Source organism: Gobius niger, assembly GCF_951799975.1.
Source record: "Gobius niger genome assembly, chromosome: 22".
Taxonomy (NCBI): domain Eukaryota; kingdom Metazoa; phylum Chordata; class Actinopteri; order Gobiiformes; family Gobiidae; genus Gobius; species Gobius niger.
In genome coordinates this window covers 16,836,332-16,862,827 of record NC_136873.1, presented here as the reverse complement: position 1 = coordinate 16,862,827, position 26,496 = coordinate 16,836,332, and the positions used below count along the sequence as shown (strand labels likewise).

General features: G+C 40.4%; 1 protein-coding gene across 1 annotated transcript; it reads left to right on the top strand.

Moving 5' to 3' along the window:
* The first annotated feature begins 807 nt into the window (after nucleotides 1–807).
* mpv17l2 (MPV17 mitochondrial inner membrane protein like 2) lies at nucleotides 808–8,542 on the top strand. The gene is made up of 5 exons (XM_079581335.1): nucleotides 808–1,032; nucleotides 2,134–2,295; nucleotides 4,549–4,625; nucleotides 6,162–6,290; nucleotides 8,379–8,542. Exons 1-5 carry the CDS (start codon nucleotides 843–845, stop codon nucleotides 8,382–8,384), a joined length of 564 nt encoding a protein of 187 aa, XP_079437461.1. The 5' UTR covers nucleotides 808–842; the 3' UTR covers nucleotides 8,385–8,542.
* The last annotated feature ends 17,954 nt before the right edge of the window (nucleotides 8,543–26,496 follow it).

The following is a 26,496-nucleotide window of genomic DNA, read 5'->3' as shown; positions in this document are numbered from 1 at the left end:
TAACAGGCTTCATCTTTAGTGATTTATTGAGGGTTCACGCTATTCATCAGCAGAGAGATCCTTTTTCTTTCCTATATTGCTTAAAATGGTGGTCCGCTTAAAAATGTGGAATCTCCCTTTTCAGTAGTGTTTTCCTTAAAGGAATAGGCCACCGTTTTTACATACTGAGATATGTTCTTACCTTAGCTTTGACGAGTTCTTTAGGACCTGTCTGGTCTTCCCCCGTGCCTTCAGTCACGTAAACACAGCGCAGACGGCGTTAGCATTTAGCCTCTCCCTCTCTCCACTATAGCTCCAAAACTGGTCAAGATAGAAGCTAACAAGCTCTTCCACGTTTTCCCTATTTAAATATGGTTACGTGAAGTGTTACTACAAAGTATAATTACACAAAATTAAACAATGTGGATTTTTTAAGCGGATAAAAGGGGGAACTATATTGTAAGGCGTAATAATACCAGGAGTAGTTCGAAATCCGCGCAGTAATCTTCACTTTACTGCGCGGATGCCAAATTACTCCTATTCCTTTAAGAGGTTGAACATGAAACATATGAGTTTACTCTTCCATTCCCCCGGAGGGCGCTACATCCTGCAGCGCTTCTTCTTCTACGCTCCTCCCCCTGTTGTCATTCCGCTGTTAGCTAGCACCTGGTGAGCGCCGACAGTTTCATGTGCTCCTAAAGCTAACCACATTTGGCTGATTCCTGTGGAGTTTTCCGGCTCCTTTACTGCCGGTGCTCGCCCCGCTCCTCTACACGTCCATGCCCGGGTGTAAGTAGCACCCCCACGGGACAGGAGGACCTCAGGAGGAGAAGGAGGAGGACGGTATCCCCGCACGGTCAGTCATGCTCCCTCAGGCAGGCAAAGAGTTCCTGGTGAGGATCCGATTCTTCTGGAGGCCGCTGTTCCAGGGCCGGTACCTGCTGCTGACCAACACCGTGAGCAGCGGGGGGATGCTCGGCCTGGGGGACATCCTGCAGCAGGCCTGGGAGAAGCACAAGGACCCCAGCTGGAAGAGGGACTGGACCAGGACGGGTGAGTGAGAGAAAGTCACTGAATGTCATGATTAATAGCGTTCAGACTGGCTTTAACCGCTTAACCAACCGCATTTTCTCCAGTTCAGCTTTACCCAAATCCTGTAGGCCAGTGTAACGCCTCATTTGAAAGACCTACAAAACTAAATAGATTTTTTTCCTCACATCAGATTTTTTTTCATCACTTTTTGTTGGGCAGTCGACTCATTTCGTCAAATTTTTGTGACTTTTTTGACACTTTTTCGTCAAATTATTTGCATTTTTTTGTCAAATTCTTATCACTTTTTAGTCATTTTTTTGTAAATTGTTGTAATTTTTTGTAAATTTTTTGTCACTTTTTCGTCAAATTATTCACATTTTTTTGTCAATTTTTGTCATTTTTTTAAATCGAATTATTCAAATTTTTTTTGTCAAATTCGTATCCCTTTTTAGTCCTTTTTTCCCCCGCAATTTTTTGTCAAATTTTTCTCACTTTTTTGTCAATTTTTTGTCAATTTTTGTCATTTTTTGTAGATTTTTTGTCACTTTTTCGTCAAATTTTTCTCACTTTTTTTCACTTTTTGTCAATTTTTTCTCAATTTATCGTCAAATTTTTCTCACTTTTTTGTCAAATTTATGTCCATTTTTGTCATTTTTTGTACATTTTTTGTCACTTTTTCGTCACTTTTTCGTCAATGTTTTCCCACTTTTTTGTCAATTTTTCGTCAATTTTTTCTCAATTTATCGTCAAATTTATCTCACTTTTTTGTCAATTTTTTGTCACTTTTTCGTCAATGTTTTCTCACTTTTTTCATATTTTCATCCTTGTTTTCGTCTCAGTTTTGTTGCTATTTTCACACCTTTTTTCCAGAAGCTTTTGGACTGGGGTAAAGCTGGAGAAAATGTGCTCGGTTCAGGTGGGAGTTAAGGGGTTAATATTGCCTGCAGTTCACAAACTATCCACTAGGGGATGCTGCAGCGCCCTCAGCACCCTGGGTTCCCACGGCCTTGGATTTCACGTTTGTTTTTGCATTTTTCTTCCTCATATCCGTCTCTATTTTTTGGCACCAGTTTTCAATACCAGTTTCATTTTGATACAATTTATTTTTGTTTTTTCTTCCAGGCCGTATGGTCGTGGTCGGCTGCTCGCTGGGCCCGGTCCTCCATTACTGGTACTCCTGGCTGGACAGAATCTACGTGGGGCGGGCGCTGCAGACTGTGGGCAAAAAGGTCCTGATTGACCAGCTGGTGGCCTCGCCGACCATGGGGATGTGGTACTTCGTAGGTGAGAGTTCTGTTTAGTGTCTGAAGGGGCAAAGTGACTGCTAGGGCTGTGGTTCTGACCTTTGGACTCCTGATGGCGCCTAAGAATGCTTTCCACAAAATCTTAATCGGGTCTAGACTTGAAGTAGATTGGGAGGTTAGAATAGGGGATGAAAAAGCTCTAAAAAGAGGCTAAACCATCACTGAAATAAGAAGGGCAAAAGCATACACGATATCTATGTCTATAACCGCCGTCACCAGAGACCGTTTATCATATCAAACATTCATCTCAACTCCACTGACTGAAATCAAGATGTCTACGTTCAAAAATAACTCCCCTCAATCTCAGTCTGGGAGATTTAGCCAAAAGAAATCACAATATTTAATTTTTTTCAGTGTGGACAATAGCGATTTTAATCAATTTGATTGGAATTGACCTAAAAGAGTCTGCCGATCTTTCATATGTAAGAAGGTGCTCAGAGATCAGCCCATTAAATAGTTATTTCTGTTTAAAATGTGCCTTGTCTGCTCTCAAAAGTAAAACGTCATCATAAGCCATGGAGTGTTTTACTTATGTCGTTGTCATGCCTCGAGCCGTCTCCATGGAGATTCTCAAACAAAGAGAAAAGGGGCAGAGTTCAGCGTGTCTCTGCTCAGTGTGAGAGGAGAAGTTCAGACCGGGGGAAACCAAACTGTTTCAACAGAGGAAAACATTGCACTCCTAAAACACTGCTTTGTAAAGCAGCAGAGATGGTCAGAAAGTGGCTGGATTCTCCTCTGGTGTCATTTCCAAACACAGTCGCTTCAGAGCGGTGGAAAACACTGTTAGATCGGCTGCAGGCGTGTGAAGGGACATGTGGAGTGAGGGACACCATTTTACGAGTTTGCAATTTTCTACATGGTCTGTTTTCAAAAGCATGAATTAATTAAATTCATTAGATTTCTCGCCCAGCCCTACCTCATGCAGATGAGCAAAGCTGAGACTTAAAGAAAACTAAAAACTTAGTTGTGATAAAGTTATAAAGTGGAGAGTCACTGACGGCACTTAAAACCAGCAAAGCCTGTCCTGGAGAACATTTGTGGACATTAGCTTCAGCTGCTGAGCTACAGGTCGGACAAACCTCTCCAAGAAAGCGCCCTGAACCTCGCTCCAAACATCGAGCCTCGGATGTGCCGGTCAGAGCTGAGCTGTGACTGTAGTTTGTCCTCAGAGGGAACGTGAGCCACACATGTGTTTACTGTAGAAGGCTAATGTCTGGGGCAGTTTAAACACGGACCGAGGCTGAGGCTCTGTCGATCTGACAAACTGAAAAATTCAGTTTTTATCTTTGATGTGTTTATTTAGTCTTCAGAGTGGAAGCAGATCTTTGGTAAATTCTGCTGGGGAATTGGGAAGGATAACTGCACAACTGTTGCCAGTTTTTTATTATTTGCTCACCACACTGACGTTTTGGAGAGCAAAATATAAAAAGCTGGTGAGCAATTACAGTTGTGCGGATCCTTCCTAATTTCTCCATATACTTGCTCTTTGATCCAGCGCACTGGCTTAGAATGTGTGGATGTGCGTGTCTTTACCTACTGTGGGAACCAGATGTGTATACACATTTTTATAAAAAGACACATTTTAAAAATGACTTCGTCATCTGGGCTTTACCAGATGACGATTATAATTGACCTAAAAAAGTCAAAGTTAATTCTGGCTTCATGTCAGACAGTGAGAAATAAGTGCAAATGTGTCTTTTTTTTTTAGTGTATGTGAACATCTGGTTCCCACTGTTCATACATGTTATAGTTCAGAATGATTGCACTTAGGCGGCCTTAACTACACGTAACGTCATGAAGCACATGTATGAAAGACAGAGACATTAGGATTGTAGCAGAACACATGAAACGTGAATGTTTCTTTTTTCCAATACAAAACGATGTGATCTTGACCAATAAAGGGTTAAAAGTCTCTGCAGGAGTTAATTTCTGTGACTGTTGCTAAACTGTTGCTAAACTGTCTGATTTTGTGAATCATTTACCCAAAAGTTGTGGTGAAACGTAATTGTTCATCCATAAACACACTTTCTACAGTATGTATGTTATATTATGCAAGTCCGAAGACGTAGGGGCGCTGGCAGCCATTATCAGCTCGAGCATGTCCTGGTGAAGTAACAGTGACAGTAGCAGATCAGGTGAGACGGCGGTATCCGAGCTGAGCGGGTGCAAAGGTCGTGTGTGATAACAGAACGGTTCACGGTGAGACTCTGGTTCATGGCGCTCTGTGCTGCAGGTATGGGGCTGGCAGAGGGACGCACGCTCTCCGACGGATGGAACGAGTTCAGAGACAAGTTCTGGGAGTTCTACAAGGTGAGAGGTGCAAACAGAAACATTCTGCACGTGTGGACACTGGAGATGGTCTTAACTCAGTGAATAAAGCATTTGGTTTAGAACATTTCAGCATTTTTAAAGTACTCAAAGGCACTATACCTCATTTTATATCTAGAAATAGAATGAAATGAGTTTCGGCCCTCAGGACTTTAGCAGTGTGTAGTGTTAGTGGGAAAAACAATTATTAAACCTTTGTATAATTGTTATGATTTTGCAGGATATTTTATTTTTCCAGCATGTTTGTTAAAGTGACTGGAAAGTAAAAAGTAAAAATTGTAGGTACTTTTGTAAATTTTATGATGAATACTTACATTTTAGAGCCTGTATCTGTACTTTCTACTCCACTACATTTTTAGATTTGGTTAAAAGTATTTTATTTTCCAAGTGACCTCTCTACGATGAACTGGTTTAGTCCCAGTTTAGACTTGGTTTAGTCCATTAGACCTCGTTTAGATCTGGTTAAGACCTGGTTTAGTTCCTGTTTTTGACCTTGGTTTAGTACCACTGCTCTGCAAGTTGTGAGATGTGCTAGGGCTGTGCAATTAATCGAAATTCGATTACGATTTCGATTACAACAGTAAACGATTACAAAATTAGCATAATTGCAAAAAATCGATTATAATTATTTTTTTCAATTTTTCTCATTTTTTTTCTTCAATTTTTATTTTTCAAATTTTTTTGAAACATTTTTTTTCCTAATTTTGGGATTTTTGTCACTTTTTTGATGGATTTTTGTAATTTTTTTAATGGATTTTTGTCACTATTTTGATGGATTTTTCTCTTTTTTTTTGCTGAATTTTTGTCTTTTTTTGCTGAATTTTTGTCTTTTTTTTAATGGATTTTTGTCTTTTTTGCTGAATTTTTGTCTTTTTCTGCTGGATTTTTGTAATTTTTTTAATGGATTTTTGTCATTATTTTGCTGGATTTTTGTCTTTTTTTTTTAATGGATTTTTGTCATTATGTTGCTGGATTTTTGTCACTTTTTTGCTGGATTTTTGTCTTTTTTTGCTGAATTTTTGTATTTTTTTAATGGATTTTTGTCACTATTTTTGCTGGATTTTTGTCTTTTTTTTAATGGATTTTTGTCATTGTTTTGCTGGATTTTTGTCACTTTTTTGCTGGATTTTTGTCTTTTTTTGCTGGATTTTTGTCTTTTTTTTAATGAATTTTTGCCACTTTTTGCTGAATTTTGGTCACTTTTTTGATGGATTTTTTTAAAGGCAACAAATAATCGTTTGAATAATCGTGATTTCAATTATGACAAAAATAATCGTGATTATTATTTTTTCAATAATCGAGCAGCCCTAAGATGTGCCAATAAACTATTCTCTTATGAATTTGTAAAGTTAGGAATGAGTTTGGACAAGCACTAACATTTGAATGTGTTGGCTTCCTTTTTCAGTGACTGGAATAATAAATAAAAACAAAACAGTAATCACAATGACCATGTGTATTGTATGGGCCTCTCAGTATTGTCGTCTCAGCACTACTCACTTCTGTCTTCTGTGTTTCCAGGCTGACTGGTGTGTGTGGCCCGCTGCGCAGATGGTGAACTTCTACTTCCTGTCTCCGAAGTTCCGGGTGGTGTACATCAACACGGTGACGCTGGGCTGGGACACCTACCTGTCCTATCTCAAACACAGGGTAAACGTTGGCTCTTTGTCCCGGGGTTTCAGTGGTTTTCACTGCACTCTCGCCTTTTACTGTAATTGATTAATTTTATGTTGATGTTTTTATTGATTCTATTTGTTTTCAACTGTGAAGCACTTTGAATTGCCTTGTGTATGAATTGTGCTCTACAAATAAACTTGCCTTGCCTTGCCTTGCCTTCACACAGAGCCAGATCCGCTGTAAGGATTGGTCTTCCGGCATCAAAAAATATAAAAGGCTTACAGGTCAAATTAGCGTTTTACAAAATGGGCCTCTCCCCCTTTTCAAATAAGGAAGTTCTCTCGCCCCACCCAGTTCTGTAGAGCCTCAGGGGCAGAGCAAAGAGAAGCACTTTAATTAATAAGCTTAATTTCCGGACTTAAGGCGAGACACTGCAGGTGAATAAGGGGAAAAAAATAAATGTAGAGATGTCAATTTGAAGCTTTTGCTGAACATCACAGATATAAATAAGAGAAAAAAATGTATTGCATTTTTTCTGTCATTTTATGTTTTCACATAAAAATAAGGCATTTTGAGCATTAAAATGGCCCAAATTGCTCCCGCTCTGTAACGGGGCTTTGGGTGCAAAACAAATACATTTCATTCTCTCACTTCTTAAATATTATGAAGGGACAAAGCGAAGCGGTTTTGAACACCAGGAAACTCCCGAGGCCGTGAGCGCAGACATCCTGAGGAGGGCGGGCCTAAACATGGCCACACCCCCAAGAGGAGGCAACGCTTTAGATCCTCTGAATACATGTGGATTTAAAATATACCGTAAATGCTCTAATACTGGCCTGTATTCCATTAGAGGCCGGGTCTCTAACAGAGGCCGGGTTCACGGCTGGCGGAGGCAAATTAAAGCCGGTCTCTAAAACAGGCCGGGGCTTTTATTAGAAACTATAGCAGTAGAAATATTCCCCATGTTAGGAATTTGTCTCATACTCGTGTAAATGAAAACTCACGTGCAGGAAGTAAACAAACGGGAACCCGGGCCGATGGGGGGACGCTGCGGAGGAGCTGATCCGAGCGTAACTTTGACACAGATTTAGCCACTTTTCAAACCTCCTGTGATTATATTTGGAAACAGGGGGAGAGTTGTGTGACCCTCCAGGGTTTTAATAAAGTCACCATTGCGTCTTCAAAGCACGTCCAGCTGCTCCGTGTGCAGGTCAGTCCCACGCCTCAAAATAACTCCTCGATCAGCGCGAGCGTCTCGTCTTCTCGCGGGTCAGTCTCATGATCGATCACAAACACAAACGCTCCGTCTAAACGCGCCTTTTACACAAGATAAAAACAAATAATCCGGTCTGTGGTAAAAACGAAACAGAAACCTGCAGTGACACTGATGTCAAAACTCCGCTAACAGCAACGAAACACTTCCTGTTGTCCCGACAAAATAAAAGGCGTCAATGTTCCAGCTGCTGGGAGAGGGTTTGAAATGTTAATTAATAAATAAACCTAATATTTTAGCTGCAAATGGACACAAATCTCGTTTTTCTTCATTTTCCTGGTCGTCCGTTTTGCTCAAATAGAAATAAAGGCCTGTCTCTAATTGTGGCCTGGTTCCAATAAAGGCCTGGTCCTAGATGCCCTTGAGTAAATAAAGGCCCCGGCCTATATTAGAGCATTTACGGTAACCACCATAATCTCCTTGAAATCTGTGGGAAACACTCATGGTACCAAAAGTCCTGAACACAAGTTTCTAGAAGTAAATGTACCTGTAGGCCGGCGTTCTCTTGGAATATTAGACGCTGCACCAAAGTGTTTCCAGTGCGCTGATGGTGCTTCTAATGTGCTTGTATCAACATGGACAGCTGCAGCGTGTAGATATTCAGATATTATATTCAGATGTGCTCAATAGTCCCTGAATGATGGCATATAGGATGTTTATTGCAGTGTGCTGGATTGACATTTCTGTGATGTTTATTATTGAAATGAGGAATCGGAAGTGACATACCGAGACGTAGAACCGTTTCCATCCAAGCATACTGTCCCAATGGGCCATGAGTGTGAATGTTAACTGTGTTAATGCGAGACCTGCTCTGACACTCGCATGTGTTTTGATTGTGTCGTCACCAGGACTAAAGCCCCGCCCCTGAGCCGGCCTCAGAAAGCAGGGCAGTGGACGCTCCAAAGGAAGCCCCACAGGACACGTAGACATTCACGCACTAAAGGACTGAAGGACTGAAGGACTAATGAGACTTTGTGGACGTGCAGCTAAAATGCATTGATTACATCTGTTTGTTTTAGATGAAGAATTATTTACAATCATTTGATATTTTATTACAAGATATTTGTCATGTTGTATTCTCTTCTGAATTTATTGTAAGAGGACAAGCAGAACCCACCTTTCCGAGCTTTTCTCTATGTGATGACATTATTAATGAATGAATCCGGTCCGATCTCTGCAGATTCAGGAGTCGGGACGCACCCACAATGCTATCGCTAAGCTATGGCTACTATCCCTAACCTAACCCGAGCTTTTTCTCTTGTGTTAAGGTCTTTTACAGGCCCTAAAAATAATGCAATAAACCTGAATGGCCTTTTGATGCAGATGGAGCTGAGACTATACTAAATGAGCGCTTGTAATAGTTTGAGCACGTATAATTCCCACTGCTGTCAAAAGAGGGCGCTCCAATTTTACAGCGAGTCGAAAACCAGCCCTGAAATATTCCCAGATGTAAGACAGTACGTTGAATGTTTTTATCATGTCTCTGTGGTCTGTGATAAAGCTGTAAACTGCCTCACGGTTTGAAAACACTGTGCTGTTAATGTAAATGACCTTTTATCTGATACAATACACTCATCTGATTATTTTAATACGAAATAACTTAAGTCATAACTTATGGTACACTGTAATTGTACAAAGGATGAATATGTTAATTTATTTTTGATATACAGAATGTTTTGTATAACTATGATCTCTTAATAAAGGACATTGCTCTGTTTTTGCAGCTGAAATCTAAAGCCAATAAAGCGTCATTTTGTTTCATTCTCATTTTTACTTGAAATAGATTATAGAGAAACACTTTCGATGTCGGAGAGGTCGTACTTTCAACCCCTCGTTTGTGCTTTACTACAAATCTGTTCTGTTTGGAGACCAAGCAGATCAAACCTCCCACAATGACGTGTTTATGATCAATTTCACATTCACAGGGCTAAATGCTCCAACTCAAAACCATTTGTTTTTAAAGGATATGAAGCAGTATATTAGTACTGTTAGTATTTTGAACATAAAAATGCTGTAAAATTGTTGGCGGGTGGCCAGTGATCGCCTCTCATAGGAGCTCCACCCTCGGAGGAGTGGGATGGTCATGGGAGGGCCTCTTTCCTCTATCTTTGTTGTAGAAGTTGATTAAAAATACCAAAGTTATGGTCTTGAAACGTTTTTGGTGTAACCAGTGTAACACCTCATTTGAAAGACCTACAAAACTAAATGGATCTTTTTCCTCATATCAGATTTTTTTTCATCACTTTTTTGTTGGGCAGTCATCTCATTTTTGTCAAATTTTCGTGACTTTTTTGTCACTTTTTCGTCAAATTATTCGCATTTTTTTGTCAAATACGTATCACTTTTTCGTCCATTTTTTCCTCAATTTTTCTCACTTATTTTGTCAATTTTTTGTCAATTTTTGTAATTTTTAGTAAATTTTTTGTCAAATTTTTCTCACTTTTTTGTCACTTTTTCGTCAAATTATTTACATTTTTTTTGGTCAAATTCTTATCACTTTCTCATCAATTTTTTCCTCAATTTTTTGTCAAATTTTTCTCACTTTTTTGTCCATTTTTTGTCCATTTTTGTCATTTTTTGTCCATTTTTTGTCACTTTTTCGTCAATGTTTTCTCACTTTTTTCACATTTTCATCCTTGTTTTCGTCTCAGTTTTGTTGCTATTCTACACCTTTTTTCCAGAAGCTTTTGGACTGGGGTCAAGCTGGAGAAACAAAACAATTGATCCTGGAGCGTCCTCGAGACGACCGTGCTGGACAGTGAAAGTGCCATACGCATTACGCACCAATATTGTTTCATAATGCACCTTTAATGTCCTCGTGCAACATTGAAATAGAGCTTAACTTGCTCCTCAGTCATCATGTTGTTGTGGACAGAAGGGCAATAAAGTCAGTCTTAAAGGCACACTGTGTAACATTTGCTGTTGCCATAAATAAGTAATGAATTACAATGAGGCTCTAACGATTCAAATCCCCCCATTCAGTTCAGTCCTAGAAGATGTTAGCTGCTTCTAGCAAACATAATCTCCTTTCAGCACGGTTTGTAGCCGACTTTGAACCTTGACTTGCTTACAGTGTGTTCTTTTGTGTTTTTTAGGGTTTCACTTTGTTACATCAAAGCACTTGAACACAACACGCTCGTATTTCCCACCTCACAACCGAATGATCATCTTTACCAGAGCAGAGAGCTTCATTCTGTTGCCGAGATGAGACAACCTTTGAAAGATTTGTGATGGAAACGTTTGCTTTTGTGAATGATGAGTAAACTGATGACATAGCGTTGTTTGTGTGGAAGTCCTGCGTGTTCTGAAATGCAAATGTAGACCGAGGAGTAACTGACAGGGCTGTTCCTAACTGCCCCTTTTGTTTGCACAGTGACGTTTGATACGCTCACCTGCTCCTCCCTCCGCACATCCTGCCCCTGGAGGATGCAGAGCGGAGACGCGTCCAGCAGCAGCCTCAGCCACCTCAGCCACCTCAGCCACCTCAGCGACCTGTCAGCATGGCTAAAGCGGCGCCGCTCCGGGTCCTGCTCCTGGCCCTGGTCCTGGTCCTGGCCGTCAGCACCTCGGCCGCTCAAGGTAAACGCGGGCGGATTAGGAGCTCAGACTGTTTCGAAAGGCCAAGCAAAGTTATGCAAATAGGAAGCCGAGACAAGAGCAGGGAAGTCTGCCCCTTCTGGACAGAGGAGGGTAGTACTCGGTTACATTTACTCAAGTATGCAGGAACTACTTTCACTTCTACTAGCTTTACTCTCACTATTTTTTTATTTTTTTGGGTTCATAAATAGTGTGGCTGCTTGTGCTACTGTGAGTGAATCATAAAAGTCACAAAAGCTTCATGTTGAGCTAAAATATAGTTTGTAATTTGTGCCTTTAATACATTTTCATGGTGTTTTCTTTAGAAATATTTGGAGTTTCACATCATTCAAGTAGCAATTTATTCAAGCACTTCTTTACTTTTACTTGAGTGTTTATTTGGAGGACTACTTTTTGCTTCTACTCGTCACGCGATGGGTTTAACTTTGACTTTTTAAAGCAGTGGTTCTCAACTGTGGGTGAGGAGCCTTTTCTTTCAATATTCATCCTCTGAAAAACATCAGAGAGACTGTTACACTTTTGTCACAGTCTGATACGCATCACGATATAGTGAGTCGTCAAGATAATACTTTGTTTTCCTTCAAATGTGTACAAAGAGTCATGTGTCCACAGTTTATAAAGCAGTGTTCAGATTGTGCTGTTACTGGAAACAAAAGAGTGTCTCCAAACACAAGTATTGAAAGTATTGCAATACTTGATCAAATATCAGCGCTTGGTATTGCAGTAAAAGATTGTTTTGATTCTGAAAGGCATTGTCCAACTGGAAACTGCTGATGCTCATTATCTCGGTTTTGCTAGACTTGTCATGGGTCGATAAATATTTGTTCAGTAAAACAATTATGACGTGCTGTTGTTTTTTCTGCTCCTTTTGCAAACACAGCCCTGAAACATTTCCATCAAACATTAAAACTAATAACAAAGCTAAAATCAAATAACATATGATTATAAAATAATAGAATATATATTAGTTAAAGACCTGAGTGTTCTCTGTGACCCTGAGCTGCTCAGGCTGTAATATGGAACTACTAACCTCAGATTAGAGTCTTTTTGCATGTAGTGAATGGAGCTCTGGTCTTCATACGGCGCCGTCAGGTCACATGGTTCATGACGTTGCTCAGTCTGCTGTGGGAAAAAATATATATATACCGTAAATGCTCTAATATAGGCCAGGGCCTTTATTTACTCAAGGGCATCTAGGACCAGGCCTTTATTGGAACCAGGCCACAATTAGAGACAGGCCTTTATTTCTATTTGAGCAAAACGGACGACCAGGAAAACGAAGAAAAACGAGATTTGTGTCCATTTGCACCTAAAATATTAGGTTCATTTATTAATTAACATTTCAAACCCTCTCCCAGCGGCTGGAACATTGACGCCTTTTATTTTGTCAGGACAACAGGAAGTGTTTCGTTGCTGTTAGTGGAGCTTTGACATCAATGTCACTGCAGGTTTCTGTTTCGTTTTTACCGCGGACCGGATTATTTGTTGTTATCTTGTGTAAAAGGCGAGTTTAGACGGAGCGTTTGTGTTTGTGATCGATCATGAGACTGACCCGAGAGAAGACGAGACGCTCGCGCTGATCGAGGAGTTATTTTGAGGCGTGGGACTGACCTGCACACGGAGCAGCTGGACGTGCTTTGAAGGCGCGATGGTGACTTTATTAAAACCCTGGAGGGTCACACAACATTTGTTGCTTGCCCTGTTTCCAAATATAGTCACTGGAGGTTTGAAAAGGGAAGGAGGTTTAAATTTGACTTTCTTTCTTTTATACAGAAACATCTTCCGACACCCCCACCACCCTCTCTCCTACCACCACTGTTCATCCACAAAGCACCACAGTGAGCGCTGATGGAACCATTTCCTCCTCTGCGCTCACGAGCTCCCCATCCGCGAGAACATCCACCCAGGCGCTCACCAGCAGCGGCACCACGGAGGGAACCCAAACCCAGAGCACAGCCAACGGGACGGGCCAAGTGTCCCCACAGGTCACCACCCCTGCTGCTCCGTCCAACCACACAGAGGACACGACCCAGGACAGTCCAGGGACCACCTTCACCACCGCCTTGACCACCAGCAACTCCACCGCCTTCACCTCCTCCACCGCCTTCACCTCCTCCACCGCCTTGACTACCAGCAACTCCACCAGCAACTCCACCAGCAACTCCACCACCACCACCTCCTCCACCGTCTTCACCACCAGCAACTCCACCAGCCACTCCACCAGGCCAGGTAACAGCAGAGGTCACAGGGTTTACCGCGGGGCAGGAAAAAGTACTAAAGTGTGTGTATGACAGGACTTAATCCTGTTTTAAAAATGACTCAGTTTGATGGACAATGTCATAGAAATCACAGAAATCCCCTCAGTGGCTTCGCTCCATTGTGGCAATACAGACGGCACGCCGCCATCTTGGTCTGGCATATGTTGTTGTGCAGCCAATGTAGTGCAGTGGCATTGGCATAATGAATGTTGGAATTTTTCTGACAAAACCCATCATAACAAATGCAAGTCTGATCATACACTGCTTTCCAAATTATTATGCAAATTGAATTTCAGTGTCAAAAGTTTAAAAAAAAATCAATGAAACTCATGCATGGTGTTGTGTCTCAGGGCTCTTTGAATCACTGACATCAATCTCAGACGCCTGTGATGATTAGTTTTCAGGTTAAGCCCAGTTCATGGAAAAACTACTGAAAACATTATTTTGCAGATCATCATTTTTTAAGCAATATGGTAAAGAAAAAGGATCTCTCTGCTGATGAAAAGCATGAAATAGTTGAATGCCTTGGTCTAGGTATGAAAACCTTCAATATTTCTTGAAAGATTAAGCGTAATCATCGTACTGTTAAGAGATTTGTGGCTGATTCAGAGCACACTCGGATTTGTGCAGATAAAGGCACAATAAGGACGGTTTCTGCCAGACAAATACATCAGATTAAGAGAACAGCTGCTACAAAGCAGCAGACAGGTATTTGAAGCTGCTGGTGCCTCTGGTGTCTCCCGAACATCAAGGTGTAGGACCCTCCAGAGGCTGCAGTTGTGCATAAACCTTCTATCCGGCCTCCCCTAAACTGTTAATTGAAGCTGATGAACAGAAACGGCTGCAGTGGCTCAGAAATACATGAAGACTCATTTTCAAACAGTCTTGTTCACTGATGAGGCCGTGTAACACTGGATGGTCAAATCAACGGAGTAGTGGATTTTTGGTGAATGGCCACCATGTCCCAACAAGGCTGTGATGTCAGTAAGGAGGGGGCGGAGTCATGTTTTGGGTCAGAATCATGGTGAGAGAGCTGGTCGGCCCCTTTAGGCTCCCTGCAGGTCTGAAAATGACCTAAAATGCTCAGTTTGAGCGGGTCCGGGATTTGATGCTGAACAGAGAATATGGGCAGATCCCAGGAATTACATCAGACATCTCAGTCCAGAAAAGGGCAGTTCTGGGAACTGCAAAGATACAATGCAGGACCCTGAAGGTCCCAGGCCTGGTAGAGGCTTATATAGGCCATTAGCCTATACAATTCTTTGAAAACAAAGGGGAAAAAAAACAAATTACTAAATCAAGTAAATCAAATTAAGAACCAATAATGACACTGGTAAAATAGCATAAACTGTATACTGTAGTAATAACAATCATTTAAAAATGGCGACCCCAAATTCTTCTTCCCAACCCCCGTGGGTTTCCTGACCCCCAGGTCTGCTACTTTCTTGACTTAAGTGTGAGCTGTCGTGGTCCTTGGAGTAACATAGTTATGAGAGAAATGCCCAACCTTAATGTTAATGTTAGCAAAGAAAATGTACACGATATTTTTAAGATTAACATACCAAAGTTTAGCTCTTTAGGTGATAATACCAAATTTAACGCGAATCAGTGATAAAAGACCCCACTTTCCCACATACAAATCACATGAACACAAACTAACTGGGGACTATGACGTTCCAAGGCATTTTTCACAGTCGTAGTTCTGATCTCACTTCCTTTGTCTAGTTAAATGAGTAAGAGATAAATGTGTGTTCTCCTGGGGTGCAGGTTGGGCGGAGAGTCGGGGGCTGGTGGCTGTCGTCTGTATGTTCTGCATCGTGTTGGCTCTGGTCTTGGTGGTCCTCGTGGTGCACGGTGTGCAGCAGGCAAGACCTACATCCAGCTTCGAGAGGCTGGAGGACGTGCCTATGGTGAGACACAATATATTATTCACCTTATTCCGGAGGCTCGCGTGGGCGCCGCCAATAATTGTGCCCGCCCCTTTTCTCCTATGTGTTAACATGGGGCTGGAGAAGTCCGCATAAAATCAGTCACTACACAAAAACAAAGTCGTTTTTCGGCCGCGCAGAGAAACGCTGCAGTGTCGACATGTTGGTGCAAATGAACATTGGCCATTTTACACAAATCAATCGACTAAACATCAGATTTGAGCGGAGAATATTTCCCCTCGTTCTCCGTTTAAATGAACGGGCTTCGCGCTCGACCGGAAGTGTCTGGACAACGCAAAAAGTGTCAAAAGTGGGCGGGGCGTAATAAGGTGAAAAGGTCATCCTGATGGAATGTACGCGCAAACATGGAGATGTTTGAAACAACAAGATGAAAAACAAAAGACCCTGGAGCGTCATGAGGAAAGGGAAGTCGTCATGCTAACTATGCAAACAGCTGCTGGGTCACTAAACGCTCAAACACACACATAAAAGGTCCATAACATTTACAACGTTCTTGGTCATTATTTTGATGTTTACATTCAGGGTTTCTGCAAGAAATTAAAAAGCATTAAAAGCCATTTATCTAAATTTCTTGGAAAATTCCGACATTGCTCAACATTATGTATTGTATAAGTTCTATAAACACCAAAATGATTGTCCAAAATGGACCACTTTTTCTTTTTGCTCCAAAGTTTCTAATTTTGTCCAATTCTCTTTCCTCTGTTTGATGTTTCAATATAACTTTTGATTTGAACATTTGGCCAGATTTGTGAGTCACCTATTAATGGATGATTTGCTTGAAAAACAGAGAAATCGTTGTTATTCCTTCGAGCTGGGAGGTGGAGTCCATGAATAAATTGTTGCCCAGAAGAGAGCGCCATTGGGCTAATAAAATGATGTTCATGTTCTTCTGTGCTACTGTCATTCTCTAATAGGAAAAACGTATGTAATAATCATTTTAAGTTTAATGTTTTGAGAAATGAATAACATAGAAAGGTGAGAGTTTGGAGAGACCCATGTTCCAATCAGGCCAAATACATTTTTTTTGTCTCATATTTACCGGCAGGCAGGGGCGGACTGGCCATATGTCCATTCTGGAAGAGCACAGAAGGGCCACTGGCTCTAGGGCCACCGGTCCCGCCTTAACCGAGCTTTACCCAAATCTAAAAGCTAAAAAGAAAAGCATCAAAATAGCGAGAAAAAGAGGATGAAAAGAAAACAAAAATGTGCCGGAAAAAGCATTAAAAAAAGTGACAAAAAATGTGATGAAAAGTCAACAAAAACACGACAACAAAGCAACGAAAAGGCCACAAAAACGTGACAGAACCAGAACAAAAAAAATGATAGAAAAAAAGTGACAAAAATTCAACAAAAATGTGACAAAAGCTCAACAGAAAATGACAAAAATTCAACAAAAAGTGACAAAAACTCAACAAAAAAAAGACAAAAATTCAACAAAAATTCAACAAAAATTCAACAAAAAGTGACAAAAATTCAACAAAAAGTGACAAAAAATCAACAAAATGTGACAAAAATTCAACAAAAATGCGACAAAAATTCAACAAAATGTGACAAAAACTCAACAAAAAAATGACAAAAATTCAACAAAAATGTGACAAAAATTCAACAAAAAAATGACAAAAATTCAACAAAAATGTGACAAAAATTCAACAAAAAATGACAAAAATTCAACTAAAATATGACAAAAATTCAACAAAAAAGTGACAAAAATTCAACAAAATTTCAACAAAAATTCAACAAAAAATGACAAAAATTCAACAAAAATGTGACAAAAATTCAACAAAAATTCAACAAAAAGCCACAAAAAGTAATGAAGAAACAACAAAACTATGACCAAAAAGTTACAATCACTTTGTAGGTCTCAGCTTTCAAATGAGGCGTTACATTGTTGCTCTCCAGCCGAGAAGCTTTTAGATTTGGGTAAAGCCGAACTGGAGAAAATGCGCTCCGTTAAGGCGGGTGGTAAGTGCACATTTACGCTAATTTGGGCCAGGCTGGTCAGAGTCCAGGGCTGTTTTTGAGTCCCAGTCCGCCCCTGCCGGCAGGTGCATTTCTTGAGGGCAATCACATGCAGCATTTGCGGAGAGCGAGTGATAAAGTAATAGATGAGTCAGAATGTTGAAAAGATGAAAAACTGTTATCTTGGCTTCTTTATTGACGTCATAGCAGTGGGCGCTGGGCGGGTCCAGTCACACACGCCCTGCCCTATAACCCCTCCCTTTCCCATGCACAGAAGGAGAAAGGAGAGGCTGTAGGAGGTCATGTCTCAGAGCTGTTCCTGGTTATGCAGACGTACTGGGTCCCCTGCGTCAGTGCAGAAAATCAGGCTTTCTGCAGCGCATTAAAAAGCATTAAGGGGAGACACTACAGGCAAAACTAAATTTTTTCAATTTTCAGGTTTTGGGCCAAATTGGTCTCTGAACATACAAGCTTTCACCCGGAAACCAACAATATACCTAATCTTCACAAAAACATGTTTAAATATTGCGCTGATTCAATGTTCCCCCATAGACTTATATGGGAGAATGCAATTTCAAGGGCCTTTTACTCAAAACACATTTTTCTGTCATTGTGGCGACACTATGTCCACGTCAGTCGGACCTAAAGACTTCACATTTTCTAGCCTTGGACTGAACAATATTTGGAAGATTTTTTCAGAGGGATTTTTTATTATTTAATCCCTAAACCCCATTTATTGAGTTTTGAATGTCAAAAAATAAGGCGAAAAATTACATTTAAAAAAAAAAGTCCACTAAAAAACAGCTTATTTTAAAATTAAACAAGAAATACAAAATCCGCTCAGAGAAAGTCTTGGCAACTCATTCATCAATAAAATGAAACCATAAATTTGAATGTAGCTCTATCCATTATTCAGATTTTGTCGCCGAAAAGATGGGAAATTTGGGGCATTTTTAGGCATAAAACACCTTGTTCTTATATGAAAAGATAAAATGACAGAAAACTTGCAATGGATTTTTTTCTCACATTTATGCCAGTGATCGACAGCAAAAGTTTCAAATTGATATCTGTAAATATACATTTTTCCCCTATTCACCTGCAGTGTCTCGCCTTAAAAGCATGAAAGAATGAACTGTGCCATAATAAAAAATAAAATAAAATAAAAAACATTCTCTACTTTTTCTAAGTGGTTCCTAACCCTTGGTGGTAGTCTGTGTACCTCGAAGGTGCTGGTTTATTTAGAAAGCACTCACTTTAGTATTTGTAAGTAAAAAACAATAAAGGGACTATACAGAGTTTAAAAATGTTAAAATGATGTGTTTTCCTCCCCCACATGTTCCAGCCGCGTCCTAATGTGTAGAATGAGCTCAGACCTGTTAACTGCCTCTAAAATCCTGCACTGTCACTCAAAAAGGTGTTACTTCGGGTCTGAAGTGCCGTCATGCACAAGTTTAATATAGAAGCTGCAGTTACACGTATGACCTGAGGTGGCAGTAGTGAGTATAAAATGGCCAACTTGCATCTAGCCCCTTTACACCTAGATTCCATGGACAAAGATGACTTTAATTAACTATTTTACTACACGTTCAAATCCCCTCAGTTAATATATATATCAGTTTTTGTTCATAGCAAACAATGAAAGAGGAAGCCACTAAAATGAAATGCTAGTTGTGTCCAAACTCATTCCCCAATTGTTCACAGGGACGAGTTTACAGGCACATTTCACAACTTGCAGCGTCACTTTCCAGGGTCACTTTCACAGAAATGCGAGAAAACTAGCCTGTAATTGTTCCAAATGCTTTATAATTATACACACTTTTTTTTTTCTCCCACAAAGTTTACAATACTGAAGGAGGACAAAACATTTTTTTTCCCCATTAATAGCAATAAATGTATGATATCTCCGCAGATGTTTACTCTGCTTGATGTCCATGATCTGACCCTTCTCAGACAAAAAGACAAAACATACAAAAACATCATGTAAAAGCAGCTTCCTTTGTGCTTTGTTATAATGTTAACTCACCAAAATGATACCTGGAGTAGTATGTACTTCATTCACGTAGTTTTGAGTAATCCTCTGGTAATCCTGTTTCATTTGGTTGTATCCTCTTCTACTGCTGAATGGCTCAGATCTTTACTCCATGGGTTATTGACCCCTTCCCGAGGAGGTGCTCCTGATAAGTTATAATAGTTTTGTTTTAAAGCAGTACTAAGTAACTCTTCCCCCTAGAGGCTATTAGTGCAACTGCAGGTGTCGTAGCAAGTTACGATTTTTTAACTTATTAATTGTCTTGGAGAGTAAATACTACGCTGACAGGAAAGGTGAAGGGAGAGAGGGTTACTGTGCATCCAATTATACAATGGAAATATTGTTTTTCACTCAAACTTTGCTGTAAATACTGTTTAAAGTGACGTTAGCCCGCAGTTAGCTTTGCCCGTTAGCATATTAGCTTCTTCTTCGTGATTTCATTAGTGTGTATTGCTTTCTCCGGACCGGTGGCAGTCAAGTTGCAAACATGGTTTTCTGGTCAGAGACACCAGGGGGAGATGAAAGACCCTCCAATCATCCCATAAACACTTGTGTTACCCCCACAGGGACTACGGGAAGGATTTATTAAGGTAAACACGTTACTTAGTACTGCTTTAAAGCCCCAAAATCAAACATGAGAAGATGCTCATTGCACTAGTTGAGGCAAAAGAACTTGTTGCCACCTGAAAGATACTCGCCCACACAGTAATTCCTCACTTCTGAAATGAGTTACACATTTACAAACATGAGAGAGACCTGAGGATGGAACATAAACGTGAAGTATTTCCCAGCATTTGAAGCCCCTTTAAAGTGCTTTACAGAGCAAAGGCACCCAACCCCATGCTTTAGTCCTATTGGCTTCCAAAGGCCTTCCCAGTTCCTTTGGTATTACATTGAACATGCGTACTACCCAGAGCACATGGCTACTCAACACGTGAAAACAAAATGAATGGATAAAGGGGAAAGAAAAGTCCTGAGCATTTTGCTTTCCCTGCACATCTCTGTGGAAATAAACAGCGCAAACATGCCTTAGCTAAACACAAACCGTCAGGAACCTGAAAGTCGCTATGATAAACTTTGGTTGTAGCTTCGATTCACTCACAATTTTGCAATTCGTACATCTAAAAATCTTTTAAAGGAATAGGCCACCGTTTTTACATACTGAGATATGTTCTTACCTTAGCTTTGACGAGTTCTTTAGGACCTGTCTGGTCTTCACGCGTGCCTTCAATCACGTAAACACAGCGCAGACGGCGTTAGCATTTAGCCTCTCCCTCTCTCCTCTATAGCTCCAAAACAGGTCAAGATAGAAGCTAGGGAAAACGTGGAAGAGCTTGGTAGCTTCTAGTGGTAGTGAGTGTATTTAAAAGCTGCTGCGGGTGCTAGCACAAGCCACGTTAGCATTAGTGAGTGCAATTAGTTTAGTTTATCTGGGCTGCAAAGTCACATTGTATTTGCAACAATATTCCCAAAGAAAGTAGGTGGAAGATAACTTATGAATGACCACAGATGTTTACATTCATTTTATTTCATTGACAATACGATTCCTTTCAGTTCACATTCTTGCAGATCATGACAAGTCCATGTGCTTATACTGTATGCACAAGATCACATCCTGTTGGCTTTGCCCTTTTGATGAATAAATAAATGCTAACCTGTGTGTCTGTGACAGGGCCAAGTGAACGAGGGGTCTCCATTCGCCCACCACTCCAAATGACCAGCCTGTGTTTCCCCCGACGAGACAGAACGAAGAGTCTTCAAGAACTAAACTCGTACCATCAAGTCAGAACGTATTGTAGAAGACATTTGGACACTACAGTGTGTTGGATTGACTTACTAGTAGTGACCAATGGGTGCAGAGAGCATTTCTCTTCAGTACAAAACAAAAAGTGAAAAAAAGAGCCACGGGACAACTCCATTATCTGCCGGGTCACTATTATAGACTTATCTTAGCAGACATAGCTCAATACTCCCCTTTTATATATTAATTGCTCCATTCAAGAGAGAATCCATGATGCAGCTCAGACTCCTACAGAGCATGTTCCAAAAAAAGGGCAAAAAGGCAAGAAACTCCGCCCAACGAGCCTGCACAGTGCTCCAGGTTCTGTCTACCAAAGCCCAAAGCTAACACTTTCAAAGTAAATATAACAAAAAACAGTGTGGTTAAAAATATTCCACCTTTCTCGGAGTTCTCCCAGGAATATAATGTATTCTTTGAAACAATAAAAGCCTTTGGAGTAGCTCTTGTGACGCCTCCACTGTGCTGCAGATGTGGGGGGCTCTTGGTGCCGCGTCAGTGTTTCAGAAGAATAAATGTGTAGTTTAAGCTCGTAAGCTAGCTGTTTGTTTACATTTAAAAAGCTGCTTTCTTCAGGACCATTATCCACCAAACTCCACAAAAAGGCAGCAAAGACGCACAAAAACATCCATTAAAACAATGTGGAACACAGAAACCACTAATGCAGTTCATGGAAAAAGGCAAAAAACACAGCTGTACTAAGAGAGATGGAGGTTGCTGCTTGTCAGACCGCGGAAATAATCATAATTACAGCTTCATTACAGCGGTAATTACAGCACTTCAAAAGCACCAAGAGCTGCAAAGGTTCCTGCAGTGGGAAAACGCCTAATGTAGCCATGTCAGCACCCATGAAGAGAAGTGCTTTCCTCACCCACTGGTTCTGTCTTCTTGTCTCTTCCTGTTCACTGCTCTTCTGCTGCAATGTTTTTTTCTACTGGAGCATTCAGGTCAAAATGATCTTAAAATCAAACCAACTATTCTGGGGCAAGCTGTGTTCAGCAGATTCAGTATCAGTCTGCTACATCATGGAATACAAAACAGGCCTTTCTGCTTCATATGTTACTGACGAGAGGTTAGGACTAATTGTTATTGTTGCGATATTGCTGATTTGGCACTTTAAAAGCTTCTTTGTCTCCTCCTTGCTGCCGTCCTTTGAAATGTTGCATACCGTAAATGCTCTAATATAGGCCGGAGCCTTTATTTACTCAAGGGCATCTAGGACCAGGCCTTTATTGGAACCAGGCCACAATTAGAGACAGGCCTTTATTTCTATTTGAGCAAAACGGACGACCAGGAAAATGAAGAAAAACGAGATTTGTGTCCATTTGCACCTAAAATATTAGGTTCATTTATTAATTAACATTTCAAACCCTCTCCCAGCGGCTGGAACATTGACGCCTTTTATTTTGTCGGGACAACAGGAAGTGTTTCGTTGCTGGTAGCGGAACATTGACATCAATGTCACTGCAGGTTTGTGTTTCGTTTTTACCGCGGACCGGATTATTTGTTGTTATCTTGTGTAAAGGCGAGTTTAGACGGAGCGTTTGTGTTTGTGATCGATCATGAGACTGACCCGAGAGAAGACGAGACGCTCGCGCTGATGGGAGGAGTTATTTTGAGGCGTGGGACTGACCTGCACACGGAGCAGCTGGACGTGCTTTGAAGACGCGATGGAGACTTTATTAAAACCCTGGAGGGTCACACAACATTTGTTGTTTGCCCTGTTTCCTCCGCAGCGTCCCCCTCGGCCCGGGTCCCGTTTGTTTACTTCCTGCACGTGAGTTATCATTTACACGAGTTTTACACTGTTTTAGAGACCAACTTTAATTTGCCTCCGCCAGCCGCGAACCCGGCCTCTGTTAGAGACCCGGATGCTAATGAAATACAGGCCAGTATTAGAGCATTTACGGTATACTATATCTTAATACCAATCCATGGTAATCCAAATCTACACATAAATAAGTCAGCCCGATCACTTAAAAGCCTTTAATAAGTAAAGACAAATAGAAAAATGAAGGTGAACCATTACATTTGAACAATTTACAGGGAGAAATGGAGAACATATTCTCAGGGACTATTTTTTTGTCACTTTGTTTTCAATTATCTGTAAATTGCACTTTGCTTTGGGGTAACGCATGTCATGTTAAAGCGCCACACATATAAGCTGCCGTTCCATTGCTTTGTTGAATAAATCAAGTCATATGTGTATATGTGTTTTTTTGTGTCTATTGATGTCTTTTAGAATGGCCTGTGTAATGATCTGCATCTTCAGTCTAAGACATATATGATCAATTGTGTGCATAAGTTTGACATTCATGATATAAGCTCTTTCTTTGCAGTCATAGTAGCACTAGTGTAGTAGGTCACCATGCAGGCTGTTGAAGCTGCAGAATTGGTTTGAAATTGATTGAATCCATTCTTTGTTCTGGCTATGAAAAGTTACCTGGGCCACTGGCTGCAATACAACCCCAAAGCATGATGGAGCAGCAGTCGGACACAAGTGCTTTTCATTATATTCTGTGCTGCTTCTCCAAACAGACCTTTGCTCATTCCGCCAAAGAGCTCTATCTAAACCTCTGAAAATGTATAGAGAAGGCTTAGTTAAGACCATTATTATTTGACAATAATTGATTTAGTTGAGGCAAATCCCAGTTCCAGTCCTTCGTCCATACTTAAGTTACCACAGGTTACCACAGTCCATCAAAATCAGTGTTGCGCACACACGTAAACCTCCATAAAAGACGTTGAATTCCATCAGTGACGGGGGGATAAGCAAACAACAGTAATCAGTAATCAAATAATTTTAATAACTTTTTCAACAGTGGCAGCACTGTTCGGTGAGACTAATGCTAATGCTAATAAAATGTTAGAATTTGAGATCGAGTAATTGTTTCTGATTTGTTGTAATGCTGCTGGTAAGTCTAGGTAAGGCACATATTTACATTAAATAAGTTTGATTCATTCAATGATTCTGAAAACAAAACAAAACACACAAATGTGTTATTGATGACACTCCATTGTGTACATCCATCACCATGGTCTTTGTGGCACAAAACTCCTTTTTTTCCTTTCAGTTTTATCCCCAATATTGTATAAAACATGTTTGTTATACAAGAATGATCAAATAAATAAATGCAGCAGCAATGAAAACAGAACCACGTAGAACAAAAAACAGCTCAAAATAATACAAAATAACAACAACAAAAAAATATATTATAATATTATATATATAATATAATAGCCCTATGCAGTATGCCATCTACTCTAGAATACACTCTGACCGTGTAAGTGGACAATAAAAGTACCAGTACATTATATGCAGAGCCGTGGGAAGATATTTTAGTTAGGGGGCGCTGAGGGACAAAATGTACCCCCAAAATACTTTTTCTGTGCAAAAATCCCTTTTATTAACCTCTTAACTCCCGCCTGAACCGAGAGCATTTTCTCCAGTTCAGCTTTACCCAAATCCTGTAGGCCAGTGTAACACCTCATTTGAAAGACCTACAAAACTAAATGGATCTTTTTCCTCACATCACATTTTTTTTCATCACTTTTTTGTTGGGCAGTCGTCTCATTTTTGTCAAATTTTCGTGACTTTTTTGTCAGTTTTTCGTCAAATTATTTGCTTTTTTTTGGTCAAATTCTTATCACTTTTTTGTAAATTTTTTGTCACTTTTTCGTCAATGTTTTCTCACTTTTTTCTCATTTCCATCATTGTTTTCGTCTCAGTTTTGTTGCTATTTTCACAGCTTTTTTCCAGAAGCTTTTGGATTGGGGTAAAGCCAAACTGGAGAAAATGTCCTCGATTCAGGTGGGAGTCGAGGGGTTAATATTGCCTGCAGTTCACAAACTATCCACCAGGGGGTGCTGCAGCGCCCTCAGCACCCTGGGTTCCCACAGCCTTGATTATATGTGACAGATTAGCCTACTAGAAATCTGTATTTTTTTATTCTTTGGACATAATCTAATAAAAATATTTTTTTGCATGATTAATGTGAATTTAATTAAATATGCTAATAAATCATTTAGCCAAATGGCTTTGGTGGTTCTGGGGATTTCCACTTGAGGAGGACTCTTCTTCTGTATAAAAGAGTGGCAAAGAGTATGGCATTCATTTATTTCCTAAACAAACCTTTATTACCAGCTTTAATGACACCATACAAGCTGAACGCTGGCCGTCAGAGCTGGCCATCCGCTCCTGTGTATTACTACAGCGATGTCCTGTCTAGAGCTACAGTATTGAAGACCTTTGCACCCACGTGCTAAGTAGTAAAGTTTGTTTACATCCTGCTTCCTCTTCCCGCCACGTGGTCCGGGGCTCGACGTCAGCCGGGGGGGGGCGCGTTCATGTCGCAAAGTTTGAAGTCTAAAAAGCAGCTGAAGTAAAGACGCTCGCTCCCGGCAATAAACCATGGAGGAGTGCGATAAGTGTCCCCAGCCTTACCTGACGCCCAAGTCTTACCTGACGGACGTTTGGGAGCGAACACCTGACGCAAGCACGTAAATACAGAAAACACAAAGGACTAGCTGTCGGTGCCGTCCGTACGTGGAGGTGAGTGACGGTTTTGTTTATCTTAAACCGTGTGGTAAAGCTAACAGGGAAGGCGTCGTGCAATGACAATATTATTATTACTACGTGTGACCTGTACTTGTGTGTTTTTTGTTTTTATTCTGAATTTTCTTTAGGTATTATGAAACGATGAAGTGATTAATCGGTAAAAATCAATGGAAATGACAATTTACAATCCCCTAGTAGAATGTGAATTATTATATTATTATGACTATGTAACAGGGGGTTTCCGCGTGGCTTTATAGTCAAATGAATTATGCCAAAATTAAGGCCATTAAGGTCATTGAAAAGAATTAAATCAGATGCAATTATTAACTCTAAAAAATCAAAACAATTCTGAGAAAATTGACAGCTATGACACTGTTCAACTATTTTTATGACTATGGTCGAAAACAAAAGCTGCAGCTCTGACTGAAAATCTTACACAATCTTTTGCTCAGAAATGTCCCGTTGTGTCCAGTTTAGTTTTGAAGATCTAAATGTCCCCTCATTCCTCTGTTTTTTTGCATTGGTGGAAATAAAAGTGATAAGTTTGACTCAATGCGCCTGTAACGCTGACACTTTACAAATCTTTAGGCTAACTTTCTATGTAACTTATATATAGTAGTGGCCATGCATAACATTATCCTATTGGCCTTTAGTAGTATGTATAAAGTTGAAACTTCATTTACAGCCAACTGTACGTGAAGGACGAGGGCTGTAAAATGAATGGCAAGAATTGCAGTTATTGAATTGGATTCAAACTGGCATTAAATCTAAATGTGTTGGGAAATGATGACAAGTTTTACTTTATAAGAACCGAAATG

Bases quoted from the DNA above. Each gene is read 5' to 3' on its own strand.
- mpv17l2 (XM_079581335.1), top strand. From the start codon at position 843: ATGCTCCCTCAGGCAGGCAAAGAGTTCCTGGTGAGGATCCGATTCTTC. The intron at 2,296-4,548 runs GTGAGAGTTCTG...TCTGTGCTGCAG, and splicing joins GGGGATGTGGTACTTCGTAG to GTATGGGGCTGGCAGAGGGA. The intron at 4,626-6,161 runs GTGAGAGGTGCA...CTGTGTTTCCAG, and splicing joins AGTTCTGGGAGTTCTACAAG to GCTGACTGGTGTGTGTGGCC.